At 54.1% G+C, this 16,053-nt stretch overlaps 3 protein-coding genes across 4 annotated transcripts; all 3 read right to left on the bottom strand.

The window, feature by feature from the left end:
- Positions 1 to 2,801: 2,801 nt before the first annotated feature.
- On the bottom strand, positions 2,802 to 4,651 carry LOC133281564 (avidin-like). Of its 2 annotated transcripts, none has more exons than XM_061477273.1 (4): positions 4,395 to 4,651; positions 3,684 to 3,894; positions 3,455 to 3,587; positions 2,802 to 3,064 (listed from the first exon to the last, which is right to left on the bottom strand). In XM_061477273.1, exons 1-4 carry the CDS (start codon positions 4,527 to 4,529, stop codon positions 2,938 to 2,940), a joined length of 606 nt encoding a protein of 201 aa, XP_061333257.1. In that variant the 5' UTR covers positions 4,530 to 4,651; the 3' UTR covers positions 2,802 to 2,937. The 2 variants fall into 2 exon arrangements, with proteins under 2 accessions (XP_061333257.1, XP_061333258.1); XM_061477274.1 differs by having other exon boundaries at positions 2,839 to 3,015; positions 4,395 to 4,650.
- Positions 4,652 to 6,439: 1,788 nt separating this feature from the next.
- On the bottom strand, positions 6,440 to 8,295 carry LOC133281530 (avidin-like). Its single transcript, XM_061477185.1, is given in 5 exon segments — positions 6,440 to 6,561; positions 6,792 to 6,912; positions 7,221 to 7,434; positions 7,992 to 8,121; positions 8,123 to 8,295. Coding segments are annotated over 5 exon segments (738 nt in total). The 3' UTR covers positions 6,440 to 6,461.
- Positions 8,296 to 9,864: 1,569 nt separating this feature from the next.
- On the bottom strand, positions 9,865 to 11,728 carry LOC133281507 (avidin-like). Its single transcript, XM_061477158.1, has 3 exons — positions 11,505 to 11,728; positions 10,492 to 10,699; positions 9,865 to 10,018 (listed from the first exon to the last, which is right to left on the bottom strand). Exons 1-3 carry the CDS (start codon positions 11,574 to 11,576, stop codon positions 9,894 to 9,896), a joined length of 405 nt encoding a protein of 134 aa, XP_061333142.1. The 5' UTR covers positions 11,577 to 11,728; the 3' UTR covers positions 9,865 to 9,893.
- Positions 11,729 to 16,053: the final 4,325 nt, after the last annotated feature.

Below are 16,053 nucleotides of genomic sequence, written 5' to 3'. Positions count from 1 at the left end.
CTTTCATGGCCGCAGGATGTTCTCAAAGCTGTGTCCTTGTGTGCCCAAGCTTTGCTGTGCTGGCCAAGGATGCAGTGAGCTGTTTCTAGTTGCTCCAAAAGGTTAAGCAGAAGCACTTTTGATATGGTGAGCAGTGTGTTGCTTGAAGTGCAGCTTAGTAGTGAACGACAAAAAAAAAACACTGCTTGTTTTAAATGACTTACTACTGCTTAAATAGGTCTACTGGGCACTTTCTGCATACTTTTAAACTATCATGTAATGGTTAATCATCTTTCCTACTGTAGAACATTTCATGGAATCATATAGAATATTTTAAATTGTAAGGTTCCTTTAAAGATCATTTAGTTCAATTCCCCAGCTGTAAGCAGGGTGCCTTCCACTAGATCTCTGTAACAGTTAATACTTTCCTTAGTAGTAGCAAGTAAATAAATAGTAATGAAGCATGACCATGTCTCCTTTTGGTGGTTTTGGTGCGGGGTACCACGCTCCGCGGAAGCGAGCAGCTTCCCTGGTCGGAAGCATGAGGAGCCGGTGTCTGCCCCGCTGCTGCTGTTGTAACAGAGCTGCACAATGGCAGGAAGTGGAGCAGAGGCAGGGTAGTGCAACAGCCCCATCCCTTCGGCTGGGGGGCTGTGGGGAGGGCGCTGCTGTGGTGTGGGTGATAAATCAGGGCTGGGCCCTGGGGTTGCTGGGATCAGTGGGTCCATGGGAGGTGGGAGTGGACCGTGAGCTCAGGCTGTGGAGCCTAGTGATGGGTTTGGGTGACGGATGCAGGCAGCACCGTGCTTTTAACCCACCCCATAAGCAAAGAGTGTGTGTGCAAGTGAATGAGATCTAACACTGAAAGCGTGGTCTCTGCCTGCGCAGGAGAAACAGCCAAGGGGTGCCTCTGTCCCCAGGAGGACAGGCAGCAGCACACTTGCATCGGGATCAGGTCTCAGCTCTGCCCTGGCTGGGGCATGCAGCCTGTCACATCCTCAGGGAACTGCTGGACCTCTTTTCCCAGGAGCCATGCACGATGGCAGGAAGCTAGACCTCACTTTTACTTTGCAGTTCAAGGCCAGGGTGTGATGCCACTGATGTCACTTGGAGTCCTCAGCCTGGCACTAAGCGATATTACTCATCCAAAATAAAACACAGTGGTGCTGCCAGCAGAGCAGGGAGCAGCACCGCAGCCCGTGTTTAACCATGGCGATGGGTCAACGCTGTGCTCCGCAGCAATCTGGCTTGTTGGACAGGTATCAGGATGGGAGAGGGCACTGGGAGAGTGGGCAGGGAGCCAGGCAAGCACAGCAGGCTCCCCATCAAACACAGCCCAGCACACGCTCCTGCTGCCAGGCTCTGCCTGCACCAGCCCTTCCATGCCACAAAGCACTGGGGACACTGCAATGAGAGTTTTGGGGATGGTTGCTCCTTCCATGCTATTTTGCATTGCTCTATGTGCTGTCGTGCTGGTCCCACAACAAGCAGCTCTGAGCCAGTGAGAGGAAGGAAGCTGAGCCCAGGCCTTGTGCTTTGGGTTAAAGGGCAGCAATGATAAAAATGCCCGTAATGAGTTCTTCAGCAGAGGAGGCTCGCACCTTGTTTCCATCAAGCAGAGGAGCAGGAGGAGCCAGGTGTTTCTGCCACCTTCCTCCTTGCTGCACATCCTCCGTGACAGCTTTTTCCCTTGTGTGCTGAAGGGGTCAAAACACATCCTGCTTGCACACACACAGAGTCCGGTGTTACCCTGGTGTTATGGTCCCTGCTTGCCCTCCCTGCCGTGTTCCCTCTATTATTCCCAGCGTTGACTTGTGTCCCGTGCGCATTCCTTAAAGTGCCTGCATCAGCACTGAGGGAGCACACCGAAAGACCAGAAATGTGAGGAAAATACTCTGCTCAGCCCTTGGCAAGTCCCCTATGGATGCTGATGAATGGAAACACTCTCTTTTACACTTGGTGACCCCTGAGCTTCAGTAGTGCTTGAAAGCATGAAAGCATGACATTAGATTTGCCTCCTGTTGCTGAGGAGGGTTTGGGCTCTGTGACTGATACAAAACACCTCCCGATCGCAGCTTTAAAGGAATCATATTTTCCTCCTGTGTTTTTTTTTCTTAATGAATCAGGGGTTCTCAAGTAGAGAAAGAGAGAGGCAGAGATTTCAGTAGAAAACATACCCTCCTTTTCAGGGGAAACCTTAAACCCAGCACCCATCCCGGTTCTAATCATTATCACCAATAGCTGGATACCAACGCAAACAAAAACTAGCAGAAAACTGATAGCCCGATTAAAAGAGCAGCTCAAAATAGAGAGATGGAGCCGCTGCTTGCGTTGCTCAGGGACATGGCCTCGCCCTGAGGTCTCTCCAGGGGCTGGCTTTTGGATCTCTCCCTATCTGCTTGCGCTGGGAACAGGAACCTGCCGGCTCTGCAAAAGCCATTTGCAGCCTCCCCGTGCATTCAGGCACCCGAGGAACTTCCTCTGCTCCACTCTGCCTGGAGCCTGCCCTGCAGCCCTGGGGTACGCTGCCCATAGCATTCCACAGTGGTTATCCTGCTCCTGCTGCCTACCCACAGCCCAGCTTGTCCTGCACCCCTGGGAGCATTTAGGAGGGACCCCGAGGGACAAGATATCTGCAGCACAGCATCACACTTGCAGGCACAGCAGCACCAGGGAGGGGACACAAGGTAGCCCTTATCCCCATGGAGACTGCTGCATGCAGCTGCGGCTTCACGTGGGTGCAAAAGTAAGGCAAACCCTGTGGGTTAGAGAACAGGCAGAAACCAGAGCCAAGCCCTGTTGTCCCCGCAGAAACCCTTTATTGTGTACCTGCTGCACAGCCTTCACGCTGTGCTGAACTTGCCTGGGAAAGCAGGAACATGTGGGCTGAGAGCTGCTGAAATACAGCACCACAGAGGACGCAGAGCCTGGCTGGGGGTAGAGCTGTGTCCTTGCAGTTCAAGGCCTCCTGGGCTTGCTTGCTGCTGCTTCTCTGCTTGCTGTTATCTTATTCGAGTGAAAATGATGGTGCCAATCCTGCAGGAACCCCAGATCACTGTGGTTGACCCCAATGGGGTTACCTATGCTGTGGTGGAGGGTACAGAGGGAGAAGCAAACGGGGGGTACTGTGTTCCCTGCTGGGTGCTGACTGGGATGCCTTGGGCTCCAGCACCCTTTAGCAGAGGCTGCTGTGGGTGCTGGCATTGTGTCCTCCTCTCTGCCTGCTGGACACTGTGGTAGGAGAGGCTTGAGGGGGTCTGGTTGAGGCCAGAACCCATTCTGGGGCCACCCACCCTGGGTACACTAGGATGCAGGGGCTGGCCACATCACAGGGATGCTCCTTAGCCCCTCATCACTGGTGGCAAACCAATTTCACCATCCCAGTCCTGCCATGCCTCGTCCCATGGGATTTCTCCCTTCTCCAGTCCAGTGTAGGAAAGCATGCACAGTGGTGGCCATGGGAACCAGTGCTCACCGTGTGGCTTTCCAGTCTTCTGCAGGGCTGTTGGATGCCTCTCGCAGGAGCCATAGGGCATGCAGGGTCTCCTCCCCATTGGTGCCCACATAGCACTGGCCCAGGAATACACTCATCTGGGTTGTGTCCAAGTCTGGAAGGGTCCGAGGAGGTGTGATTTGGGGTGGCAAGGCATGAAGCCACCCCCAAATGTGTCACCACTGCAAGGTGATGCCCCCCTCCTGCTTACCTTGATGCTGCCAGTGCACAGTGAAGGAGAAGATGGGCTGCAGGACCAGCCCCACATCCTGCTGGGACCCCTTCAGAGGTGAGGAGAGGATTTCGGAGTTGCCAGCAGCAGGTCCTGGCAGGTAGGAACCAGAGAAGCTACCGTCCTTGCCAACGGTGAACACAACCATCCTGCAGCCCGCATCACTGCGCCACGACCCGGAAAGGAGGCACTGCAAGGCCAGTCAGGGGATGGGGCACCCTGCTCCTGCCCCAACACCCTGGTCCTGCCTGGGGATGCTCCATGGACACTGTGTGAAGCTGGTGGCACTGGAATTGCCACATCAGCTTGAGCATCGTGCCCGTGGCAGTGACTGCCTCCAGCACAACCGTTGCCCTGGGCTCTTTGCTGCTGCTACCCAAGGGTGAGCAGGTCCTCCCCATGATAAAGCAGAGGGTGCACTGCTTTCCCAGCATGTTTGACAGGAAAACAGGGTTTCTCTAGAATATGTTCCTGTTTGCCTGTCTCTGAACGGATTCTCACAGTAAGGAGCATCCTTGCAGGAGAGGTCCCTCCCTCCCAAGCCTCTCCACAGCTTCCCTCAGTGCCCCACAGTGCTGCTCCCACCAGCTCGGGGCATCCCATCCCCTGCTCCCTGCTGAGCATCCCAGCCCCAGCAGCACACTTTGGGGTCAAACAGTGCCACATCCCCATCACCACCCATCCCCATACCTTCCTCTCCACAGGGGTGATGCAGGCCACCAAGCCCAGGGTGAGGACCAGGGCGAAGGCACCGCTCCCCATGACTGCAGGACTGGGAAGCACAGCTTCCTCCTGGCCCTTTATAGGTCTGTAACCAGAGCCCATGAGCAGTGGGCTGGCAGTGGCAGGGTGCCGGGGACAGGATAGATGAGGTGAGGAGGTCTGTGTGACCTGGGCAGTGCTGGAGGAATGCAGGGATGAGCACGGCTGTGCAGGAAGATGAGGAATAGGCTCTTTTAAAAGCACTTTACGGCGGCCTCGGAAGCATCAAACACCCATTCCCAGTGCACACAGGCTGGAATTATTGCCTGTTTAAACATGGAACTGCTCCCTGCTTGGTGTCACCCACCCTAGTGCTGAACATCTCTGGTAGAGGCAAGCTGCACAGGAGGGAAGGCTTACCCTGCCATCTGCTTTAGCAGCCACCACATCTCCACAGCATCTTCTGAGTTTCAGATGTTAATTTAGCTGGTTTGGCTTTTACAAGTGTTTAAGGAAGGAGTAACCACAAAGGCACACTGGGGTCCAAGCAAGCGTGTTTGCTGAAGACGTGTAGCATGCAAACCAGCACCTCTTCCTTATATCTGCTCCTCTTAGGGGCTTTGTAAGTACACAACACAGCATGGACTGACCCTGCTTTCATGAGCTGCTTCTCTGCTTGCTGCAGTGCCTGAAGCAGGCAGGGGGCTGCAGGCAACTGGGAAGTAAGGTGGGATTCAGCTGCATAAACACATGTTCCTCCCAGGACAGCAGCGTTTGGGGCCCTGGAGAGCAGCAGGGCTGTGGTGTGTGAACATCCACTCTGTTTACAGACCCGAACTCACAGCTTATCACAGCGGCTAGAGAAATCCTCCCTGCCCCAGGGGATCTGTTGCTGTTCCCTGGATGCCACGCTCCATCCTTTCAGCCTGACACCCTGCCTTTCTTCACTGTTTGGAAGGGACAAACTGCCCTGCTTGAGGTGCCAGGGAGGTGGCAGCCACCGCCCCATGTCATTGCAGCATGCTGGGGCTAGGCCAGGCTCTATGGGCTGTGCAAATAGTGTGCTGGCATCGCTGGGGCTGGGTTATATTTGTAACGCTTCTGTAGGAGGCTTCATCTTCACCCATGGACCTGCCAAAAACAGTGGATGGAAAGAGCTGACTAAGCTTGGCAGCCATCCACAGAAACAGATAGAGTGGCACTGACGAAATGCAGCAGCAGAGACAGGTAAAATCTATGATTGTAACCCAGGGGAATGATGAGATATGTGGGATACGATCAATGCGATGCAATGCAATGGGATGGGATATGATGCAGTGCAATGGGATGGGATGCGATGCAGTGCAATGGGATAGGATATGATGCAGTGCAATGGAATGGGATGCGATGCAGTGCAATGGGATGGGATATGATGCAGTGCAATGGGATGGGATGCGATGCAGTGTGACAGGATGGGATGCAATGCAATGGGATGAGATGCTATGCAATGCAATGAGATGCAATACGATGCAATCCAATAGGATGCGATGTGATACAATACAATGAAATGCAATGGGATATGATGGAATGATGGGATGGGAGCTTTAACTGTGCACATTTTACTTCAGGTGCTGTGCAGCATGAAGAAAACACACTACTGACATCTCACATTTACTGATACCATTACCTCAACCACCCAACCACACAGTGTAGAGTCCTGGCACTGGAAAAGTGTCTGGTAGGAATGGATATGAAGGCACCACAAGGAAGCTGTCTGGATTCAGGATGATGACGACGCCTCTGCGATCAGCAGGCAGGAAGGGAGTAATGGTGCAAGGTGGAAGTTTGGGTTAAGATGAGGTAGGAAATGGTCCCAAAGGGCTGGATGGGGGGATGAGGGAGGGATGCAGATGTCGCTGGGAAAGGGCAGTGGTGTTGCGGAGACAGAAGCTGCCTCAGAGGGGGAGCGAGGGCAGTCTTCAGAGACAGACAACCACAGCTGATGTGACTTTAAGGTTTATTTTGATGCGAGAGGCTGGTTTTGCTTGCCTTTGGGGGGCTGCAGCCAGAGCACAGTCATGGGGTGGGTGAAGATGTGTCCTCACAGGATGGGAATGAGCTAGGCAGGTTCTTTCCTCTCGGGGTGCGTTTGCGTGTGAAGACATTTCTGCCCACCCTATGGGAAGCAGAGACCATGGACACCCCCCTCAGAGCTGCCAGTGCCAGTAGGTGACAGGGGTGTCCCTGTAGGGGTGCCCCTGGACTGGGCAAACCCCTTGCCAGGAGGTATCGACATCGCCACTGCAAACCCACACTGAGGGGTTCACAGGGGTCTTCCTTCCACAGGGATGCTCCTCCTCAGGGCTACTGGGGAGGGCTCCTGTGTCCCCCGCGTCCTCCCATTACCTGGTGGCTTTCCAGTCCTCCTCGAGGGACCCGACAGCTTCACGCAGCAGCCACATGGTGCTCAGTGTCTCCTTTCCACCCGAGTCCACAAAGCACTGCCCAGCGAAGGTGGTGGTGGCATCTGGGGGAGGATTGGTGTGGTCAGTGGGGATGGCACCCATGCCTGCTGTGTGCATCCCCCTCCCTGTGTTCTGATGGCCTTGCACCCCCAAACCGTACCACTGGGACCTGCCCTTCCCTAGCAGCTCCCTTGGATAAGGCAGGCTCCTCAGCACTGCATCCTCTGTGTCCTAATGGGGTCTGGGATGCTGCGTGAGAAAGGGCTGCCGCTGCCTCTCTCTGTTTAGCTACACCAAAACATCACCCAGCAGAGAGCTGCATGGCTCCCGGTACCCCTGTGGTGCCATCTCCAGGTATCCCAGCACTTACTGGAGAACTTGTCCCAGCGCACGGTGAAGGCGAAGGTGGGCCATCCTCCCTCACCAGGTTGCTGCTGGGCACCCTTCAATGGGGAGGTATGGGCACAGCCACCAGCGAGCGTAACCCGTGTGAGGTATTTGCCCTGGAAGTCCCCGTTGTCTCTCAGTGCTGAAATCTCCATCAGCGAGTCCTGCTCGTTCCTCCACAGTCCGCTGAGCTGGCACTAAGGGGACACAGCCACAAGCCCTCTGTGCATGGTGCATAGGGGTCCCCATCCCTCCCATTGCCCCATGGATGGAGCTGCAAGCCCTGATGCAAGTGTGATTGTGGGGCATGGCTCTACCTGTCCCCAGTTTGGGGATATGCTACCTTAGCTGGCTGCTAAGTGAATGGTGCAGCAAGGCCAGCACATCTCAGTCTATTAGCATGCGTGGTATGACCAGATATGGGCTCTACAGGAAAGGATGCTCTATGCACTGCACCTCTGGGCAGTAGGAAGGGATGCCCTGTGCATGGTGCCCTGGACACATATCCCATAGGAAGGAATGCTCCATGCATGATGCTTCTGAGCACAGACCCCATGGGAGGGAATGCTCTGTGCAAGACGCCTTGTGAGAGCGAAGCTGAGTGGGTGACCTAGAGATACCCTGCCCATTGCCTAGACTGGGCACTTGCAAAGTTCTCCTGCTTGTCCCAGCCTAAAACGGCATTGAAGAGAGAATCCTTGGCTGCCCACACTGAATCCCATTGCCACATCACCACCATTCCCCATCCCCATACCTTCTTCTCTGCAGGGGAGACGAACGGCACCAGGGCCACTGCGAGGACCAATATGAAAGTGCTGCTCTCCATGGATGCAGGGCTGGGAAGTGCACAGCACGGCTGCCCTGACCAAGCCCTGCACCCTGATCCCTTTATAGGGCTGTAACCAGAGCCCCACTGGCACCGGACCAGCAGCCATGGGACAGTGGCCTGGTGTCAGGGTGCCCAGGACAGGTGAGGCGAGGAGGTCTGCGTGACCCAGGCAGTGCTGGAGGAACATGAATCTGAGCATGGGTTTGTGCAGAGGCGAGGGCACAGGCATGGTTTGCACATCCACTGTCCAAGAGGCTTTGCCAACCCATTCCTTGCTCTGTGATGGAGCCCTCCAGGTGGGCACAGCCCAGCAGTCTCCTGCTGCCACCATCCCAGTGCTCCCATTCAAACACAGTGATGCAGCAATCGCAGCCTGGACAGATTTCCCCTGCTGCACTGAAGGGTGGTGTGTGTGTGTGCCTGCAGGGTTCATCCTCTCACAATCCTCCCCTGTGCTGCAAGTTTCTGCTGCTCACTCTAAGCTGTTTTCTCTGCCACTGTTTCTAAGCTACAGCAGAGCCAGGGCGCAGGAAGGGCAGCAGGACAGGGCTCCCTGGGAGCCATGGAGGGGAAGCTCGGAGCTACCCGAGGAGCTGCTCCATCCTCCCAGGAAGATGGTCTGTGCTAAGCAAGGAGAGAGGCAGAGGAGCAGAGCAGGGAATGCATCCTGAGCAGGGGGCTGGCAGGAGTGATGACCATGCAGACACAGCAGAGGGGGCAGGAACAGTGGGTCAACAAGCTCCCCATCCTGGAGTTCAGGAGAGGAGACTATGGCCTCTTCAGGGATCAGCTTGGTAGAGTACCATGGGATAGAGCAGGGAAGAGGAGCCCAAGAAAGCTGGTTAGCATTCAAGGATCACCTCCTCCAAGCTCAGAAGCGATTGTCCCAAAAAAGGGAAGTCAGGCAAGAGCAAGAAGAAGCCTGTGTGGAAGAACAATTTGCTCCTGGATGAACTCCAGCACCAAAAGGAAGCCTGGTGGGTGAAGTGGCCAGGCTGCTCTCCTGAGAACCCACTGATGTTATGGAGCAATTCCTCCTGGAACCTGTGCAAACGCACATGGAAAAGGAGGGAGTGGTTGGTGACAGTCATCATGGCTTCACTAAGGGCAAATCATGCCTGACAAGTTTGTTGGCCTCTACATCAGGGTTACAGCATCAGTGGATAAGGGAAGAGCAGTTGATGTCATCTACCGGGACTTGTGCAAGGCATCTGACAATGTCCCACTCAACATCCCTATCTCTAAACTAGAGACAAATCGGCTTGAGGAATGGGCCATTTGGGCAAGGAATTTGCTGATGATTACACTCAAAGTGTTGTGGTCAATGCTTGATGTCCCAGTGGAGACGAGTGATGAGTGGCTCTCCTCAGGGGTTGGTTTTGGGACCAGTGCTCTTTGACATCTTTGTCAGTGACATGGACAAGAGACAGTGGGTGCTTGCAACAAAACTTTATTAGGAGATACAAATGGGGGACCAGGGACACAGGCACCCCAGGGCTGCAGACAGCTCAGGAACCCCCATGCTGCCTCCCTCACTCTTTCTGCACGCTCGGGCGGGTGAAGTTGTTGGTGCCGACCCTGTAGGACACAGAAGGAGGAGAGGTAAGGGTGGGAACTGCAGCCTTGCACAGGACAACTGCACCCTCACAGTGCCAATGCCCATCCAGTCCCATCTCCCCCAACAGTGGCTGCAGCGTGGTGGGATCCAAGGGCAGGCTGTGGCCAAGCACCATCCTCGGTCACCACCAGCAGCTCTGGGGGCACTGAGCACCATGGTATAGCAGAGCCCCAGACCCCTAGGGATGCGCAGGGGACCAGGGCATGGTCTCACATGGTGGCTTTCCAGTCGTCCTTGATGCTGTACTCATGCGACCGCAGGAGCCACATCGTCTTCAAGACCTCCTTTCCTTTCTCATCCACAAAGCACTGGCCCGTGAACACAGTGACAGCGTCTGCAGGGATGGGGCAGGAGGTGAAGGGGAGCATGGATGAGGTGGTGGGTCAGTGCCCTGCACCCTGTCCCAGCACAGGGGCAGGAGACCTGGCCTGTCCCTGCCCTCTTCAGACCGAGGTAATGGGGAGAGCAGGCAGGAGGGGTCTCGAGTAGAGTTGGGCACACAGCAACCCCCCAGAGCATCCTCTGCACCCTGAGACTGGGAGGTGACACCAGCCAAAGGGCTCCAGAGTAAAGGATGCGGAAGCATCAGGGACAGCACAGGTGATGTGAGAGCACGGGGGACACCGCAGGGGAAAGCAGGGGATCATCAGGGACACTGCTGTGAGGGCAGAAGAGCATCATGGACATCGCAAATGAGGAAAGGACGTATCTGGGGTATCACAAGACGAGCAGCAGGATGTGGGGAGATCACAGTGGAGGGTAGGTGAGATCTGGGGACACAACAGGGAAGATGGGAAGGAGAAGTACCTGCACCGTTCCAGTTGACGGTGAAGCCAAATACGGGCTGGGTCTGCTTTGTGCAGTTCTGGGACCCCCAAAGCAGTGATTCCTTGATAGCCCTCCCACTTCTTGACACAGCCGTGAAGTAGGAGCCGTTGAAGTTACATTCTTTGCTCATGGGGTTGATGGTCATGTTGGAACCCAGGTCATTGGTCCAGTTCCCAGTCAGCACGCACTGGGCTGGAGTGGGCTGTGGCAGACAGGTGAGTGGACGTTTGCCTTAGACATTTTTCGGTGCATGAGATGCCAGCTTTGTTGCTCGTATTGCAAACTTTGCAAGAGACTCCTTGTCTCTGCCGGGTGTTATAACACCTATAACAGTAGGTGTTACAGCCACAAGCTCCAGTTGACGGTTCCAACAGCTAATTGCACATGTGTAGGATGCCAGATCATTGACCTTGGAGAGGTCTCATTGGATGCAACCCCTGAAATACTTCCCCAGAAACCACCGCTCACGTTGAGCTTGCACAGACACAGACCACAGCCACCATTGCATCATACAGAAATGAAGAGGCATCCTCTCAGGAGCTTAAAACCCAAATCAATGAATGCTCAGGTGGGACCCTCTCCACCAAGACACCCAGGGTGAAGAGGACCAAGGGGACGCCACTGGATCATGGTGGTGATCATCTCTTCTGTTTTATCTCCTTCTCCTCTCTTCCTCTCTTTCTTTTAATTCAACAGTGACAAGATCTAAGTGAAAACTCACGGCACGGAACATGGTTATCCAGTTAAAGTAATCCCAATTGAGCTGCTGCATCTAACCATGTGCCTTCTATTTTGTAGTAGTATAGCATTAAAATGGTTGGTTGGTGTCATTCACCTTAATTCAGTCCCCGGGTATCACGAACTTGCTCGTTGGTCCCAAGGGGAAGGAGGCCATCCTAAATGACTCCTCTTGGGTAGCAACAGGGACCCATCACCCGTGCTGCAGCGCAGCCTCTGCCCACCCTGCCCCTGCATCCCAGCCCTGCCATTACCTTTCTTGTGGAGAGGACGGGGGCCACCATGGCCAGGCTGAGCACCAGGAGGAAGGGGGTTGCGTGCACCATCTCTGCAGCAGCTGGCAGCAGTTGTACCTGGGGGTGTTCTCCTCACAGAGCTCTGCTCATGTGCCTGCTTCTCCCCTATTTATTGCTGCCGGGGCTGCGGTGGCAGCATCACCGGTGGCGTTGTGCAATCTGGGTGTTCCCAAATTTGTACCTCCTGGTCACAGGAGATGGTAGGCAAATATTCCCATCTGAAACAGTGCTCCCTTGCTCACACTTCCTTGGAACCTCATGGGGAGGGCTTGGCCCCTGCAGCTCAGTGCTCACCTCCCGGATGTCCCTTGTGCCACCCGAATTAATCCCTCTTGTAAACACAGAAAGGCTTCTCTGGAAGATACGTAGATAAGTAAATTTGCTTATCCCCATGGGAGAGGATGCCCTGTGCATGGTGCCCCCATGCGCAGACCTCATGGGAGGCAACGCCACAAGCACGGTGCTTGGAAGCTGGGCAAGGTACAGCTCCACGGCAAAGCCCTGTTGATTCCTCCCAAGGCATCCCTAAATGCACAGTGCTGCACTGAGGGTGTGCAGGTGGCCAGGAGTCTTCAGGCTGCATGGCTTTTGCACGGGCACAAGGCACAGACACCTCCTCCAAGATGTCTCTCCAACCTGTGTACATGTTGCTGCAGGGGAAGATGGAGCTGGAACCTGGATGCGCCCAGGGCACAGAGGGCCTCTCTCGTCCCTGTCCAACACAGGGATAAGTGTCTGCTTTGGGAGTTCTCCACAGTCACATCTGGGCTGGGCTTGAATATGCCCAAAGAACCACTCTCCTCCTTGCCGGGGAGCAGGATCTACATTGCTCATGTACACATTCCGCTTTGTTTTTACTTAAAAAATTGGCTTGGCTGCACCCAGCTCTGCCCCATCTGCTGCTGGGCAGGACCTGCCTGGACAAGAGTGAGAAGCGGGGACTGGGAGGTGCCTGTTGGGTATAGAGGGGCACAGGGGACACCAAAGGAAGTTGGTGGACCTTCAGGGACACCACAGGAAGGGCTGGGGATGTCTGAGGTCACCACAGCAAGGGCTGGAGATGCCTGGGAACACCACAGGAAGGGCAGGGGGCTCTGGGGACAGCACAGTGGAGCTCTGAGGACACACCAAGGCAGGTGGGGAAGGAGAAGCACCTGAAAAGCTCCAGTTGACGGTGAAGTCAAAGGTGTCCTTGTTTGTGTGGTGCTGGGACCCCTGCAGCGGTGACACTTTGATCTCGTTGCCAGTGGCCGTCACAGCTGTGTGGTAGGAGGCGAGGAATTCACCCTTCTCATTCACGGCCATGAAAAGCATCTGTGGGTATGTCGGTGATAAAAGGAAGACTGGGGAAAATGTGGGCCCTCTCCCAGTGGAAAGGGGAGACCTGGTTACCCAGGACATGGAGAAGGCCGAGGTACTCAGTGACCTGTTTGCCTCAGTCTGCACTGGCAAGAGCTCCAGCCAGACTGCCCCAGTCACAGAAAGCAAAGGCAGGGACAAGGAGAATGAGGAACCCCCTGCTGTAGGAAAAGATCAAGTTTGAGACCTTCTAAAGGAGCTGGAGGTTCACAAGTCCATGGGACTTGATGAGATGCACCCGTGGGCCTGAGGGAACTGGTGGGTGAAGTGGCCAGGCTGCTCTCCATCATGTCTGAGAAGTGTGGCAGCCCAGTGAGGTTTCACTGGCTGGAAAGGGGGAAACCTAACATCCGTTTATAAAAAGGGACACAAGGAAGACCTGGGGAACTACAGGTCAGTCAGCCTCCTGAGAGCCCACTGACGTTATGGAGCAATTCCTCCTGGAATCTGTGCAAACACACATGGAAAAGGGGGAAGTGGTTGGTGACAGTCATCATGGCTTCACTAACCGCAAATCATGCCTGACAAGTCTGAGGGCCTCAACAGGTTAGAGCATTAGTTGATAAGGGAAGACCAGTTGATGTCATCTACCTGGACTTGTGCAAAGCATTTGATAAGGTTCCACACAAGGTCCTTGTCTCTAAAGAGGAGAGGCATGGGTTTGATGGACAGGCCACTTGGTGGATAAGTAATTGGCTGGATGATTGCTCACAGAGTTGTGGTCAACAGCTCAATATCTTAGTGGAGACCACTGATGACTTCTTCATAGTTTTGGGACCAGCGCTGTTTGACATCTCTGTGGGAGATGTGGACAGTGGGACTGAGTACAACCTCAGTAATTTGCAGATTTGCTGATGACACCAAGCTGTGCGGTAAAGTTGACACACTGGAAGGAAGAGATGCCATGCAGAAGGACCTTGACATGCTAGAGAGGTGGGTCAATGCCAACCTCACAAAGCTGACCAAGACCAAGTGCAAGGTCCTGCACCTGGGCTGTGTCAATCCGAAGCACAAATTCAGTCTGGGCAGAAACTGGAACTCTATGCTGGACTTCATCAAAAGAAGCACGGCCACCAGGTTAAGCAAGGTGATTCTCCTCCTCTACTCCTCAATGTTGGAGATCCTACCTGCAGTACTGCATTCAGCTCTGGGGGCCACAACACCAGAAGGACATGTTCAGCAATGCCACCTTGCTGGAACACCTCAGTACTGTTGCACAGCCTCTGTGGAGCCCTGTCCTGGCAAAATGTTGACATGTATCATTGAATAATAGAATACTAGCTTAGAAGGGATCATCTGGTCCACCCTTTCTTGGCAAAAGCACACACTGTAATTAAGATGTCCCAGCACCCTATCCAGCTGAATCTTAAAGTGTCCAACTTTGGGGAATCCACCACTTCCCTGGGGAGGTTATTCCAATGGCTGATTGTTCTCATTGTGAAGAATTTTCCTCTTTTGTCTGACTGGAATCTCCCTAGGAGTAACTTGTGCCCATCCACCCCTCATCCTTTCCACGTGACTCCTTGTAAAGAGGAAGTTTTCATCCTCTTTGTAGCCACCCTTTATATACTGGACCATGGTGGTAAGGTCTGCCCTAAGCTTTCTTTTCTCAAGGTTGAACAAGGCCAGCTCTCTCAGCTTTTCCTCACAAACTGCACAATCCTTTGCTCATCTTTGTGGCCTTTCTGTGGACCCTCTCCAGCCTGTGTTGTATAGCAGGGACCGAAACTGAGCACAGTAATCCAGGTGTGGCCTCACAAGCACTGAGTAGAGTGGGATAATGACTTCTTTGTCTCCACTGATGCTGTCTTTGTTGATGTAATCCAGCATCCTCTTGTCTTACTTTGCTGCAGCTGCACACTCTTCACTCATAGTGAGCTTGCTGTCAACGAGGACCTTCAGGTCCCTTTCGACAGAGCTGCTCCCCAGATGGGCAGACCCCAGGCTGTGCTGCAGTCTTGCATCATGTTATCCAGAACCTTACACTCGTCCTTGTTGAGCTTCACAAAGGTCTTGTTAGCTCACTTTTCCAGCCTGTACAGGTCTTCCTGCAAGGTGGTTCTCCCTTCCATAGTGTCTACTTCCCCACTTAGTTTGATATCATTGGCAAATGCGGCCGGGGCACGCTTGATCCCACCTTCCAGACCACTTGTGAAAATGTTGGGCCCAATATCAATCCCTGGGGACCCCACTAGTGCCAGGTCACCAGCTAGAACGGGAGCTGTTCACCACCCCCCTCTGGGTGAGGCCGGTCAGCCTGTTCCCCACCCAGCACACAGACCGCTCATCCAGACAGTAACGCATCAGTTTCTCCTGTTTAACAACGGGCTAGTGTTTCCCTTCTATTTCTGACTGTTGTTTACGTACCTGAAGAACCATTTCTTACAGTTTTTGACAGCTCTGGACAATTTAATAGAATCACAGAATCTGCCGGGTTGGAAAAGACCTTTAAGGTCATCAAGTCCAACCATTACCCCAGGTTGCCAAGACCACCACTAACCCATGTCATTGAGGGCCTCATCTACATGGTTTCTGAACCCTTCCAGGGACGGTGACTCCAGCACTGCCCTGGGCAGCCCATTCCAATGCCTGAGCACCCTTTTGGGGAAGAGACTTTTTCTTGATATTCAGACTAAATCTCCCCTGGAGCAGCTTGAGGCCATTCCCTCTTCTGCTGTCACTTGTTACTTGGGAGAAGAGATCAACCCCACCTCACTCCATTCCCTTTCAGGCAGTTGTAGAGAGTGATAAGGTCCCCCCTGAGCCTTCTCTTCTCCAGACTAAATCCCCCAGTTCCCTCAGCTGTTCCTCATCACTTGTGCTCCAGGCCCTTCACCAGCTCCTTTGCCCTTCTCTGGCCCCACTCCAGCACCTCAATGTCTCTGTTGTAGTGAGGGGCCCAGAACTGAACACAGGATTCGAGGTGCAGCCTCACCAGTGCCCAGTGCAGGGGGATGATCACTGTCCTGGCCCTGCTGCCACACTATTGCTGGTACAGGCCAGGATGCTGTTGGCTTCTTGGCTGCCTGGGCACAAGCTGCTCATGTTCAGCTCCATCAATCAGGTCCTTTTCCATGAGCACCTTTCCAGCCACTCTTCCCCAAGCCTGGAGCATTGCATGGGGTTGTTGTGCCCCAAGTACAAGACC

The sequence above is a fragment of the Pezoporus flaviventris genome, unplaced genomic scaffold (assembly GCF_033815535.1).
Source record: "Pezoporus flaviventris isolate CSIRO_AGI_PZ_B2104156 unplaced genomic scaffold, CSIRO_AGI_Pfla_v1 ptg000100l, whole genome shotgun sequence".
NCBI lineage: Eukaryota > Metazoa > Chordata > Aves > Psittaciformes > Psittacidae > Pezoporus > Pezoporus flaviventris.
The sequence above is the reverse complement of the archived record's forward strand: the minus strand, read 5'-3'. Positions and strand labels throughout refer to the sequence as shown.

What these genes read in the sequence shown, in the direction of transcription:
- LOC133281507 (XM_061477158.1), bottom strand. Translation starts at nt 11,576, where the DNA reads ATGGTGCACGCAACCCCCTTCCTCCTGGTGCTCAGCCTGGCCATGGTG. An exon ending in CCGTCCTCTCCACAAGAAAG is followed by an intron (nt 10,700 to 11,504) that starts GTAATGGCAGGG and finishes ACTCCAGCCCAG; the next exon opens with TGCGTGCTGACTGGGAACTG. An exon ending in CGTCAACTGGAACGGTGCAG is followed by an intron (nt 10,019 to 10,491) that starts GTACTTCTCCTT and finishes CCATCCCTGCAG; the next exon opens with ACGCTGTCACTGTGTTCACG.
- LOC133281564 (XM_061477273.1), bottom strand. Translation starts at nt 4,529, where the DNA reads ATGGGCTCTGGTTACAGACCTATAAAGGGCCAGGAGGAAGCTGTGCTT. An exon ending in TCACCCCTGTGGAGAGGAAG is followed by an intron (nt 3,895 to 4,394) that starts GTATGGGGATGG and finishes CTGGCCTTGCAG; the next exon opens with TGCCTCCTTTCCGGGTCGTG. An exon ending in GAAGACTGGAAAGCCACACG is followed by an intron (nt 3,065 to 3,454) that starts GTGAGCACTGGT and finishes CCTCCACCACAG; the next exon opens with CATAGGTAACCCCATTGGGG.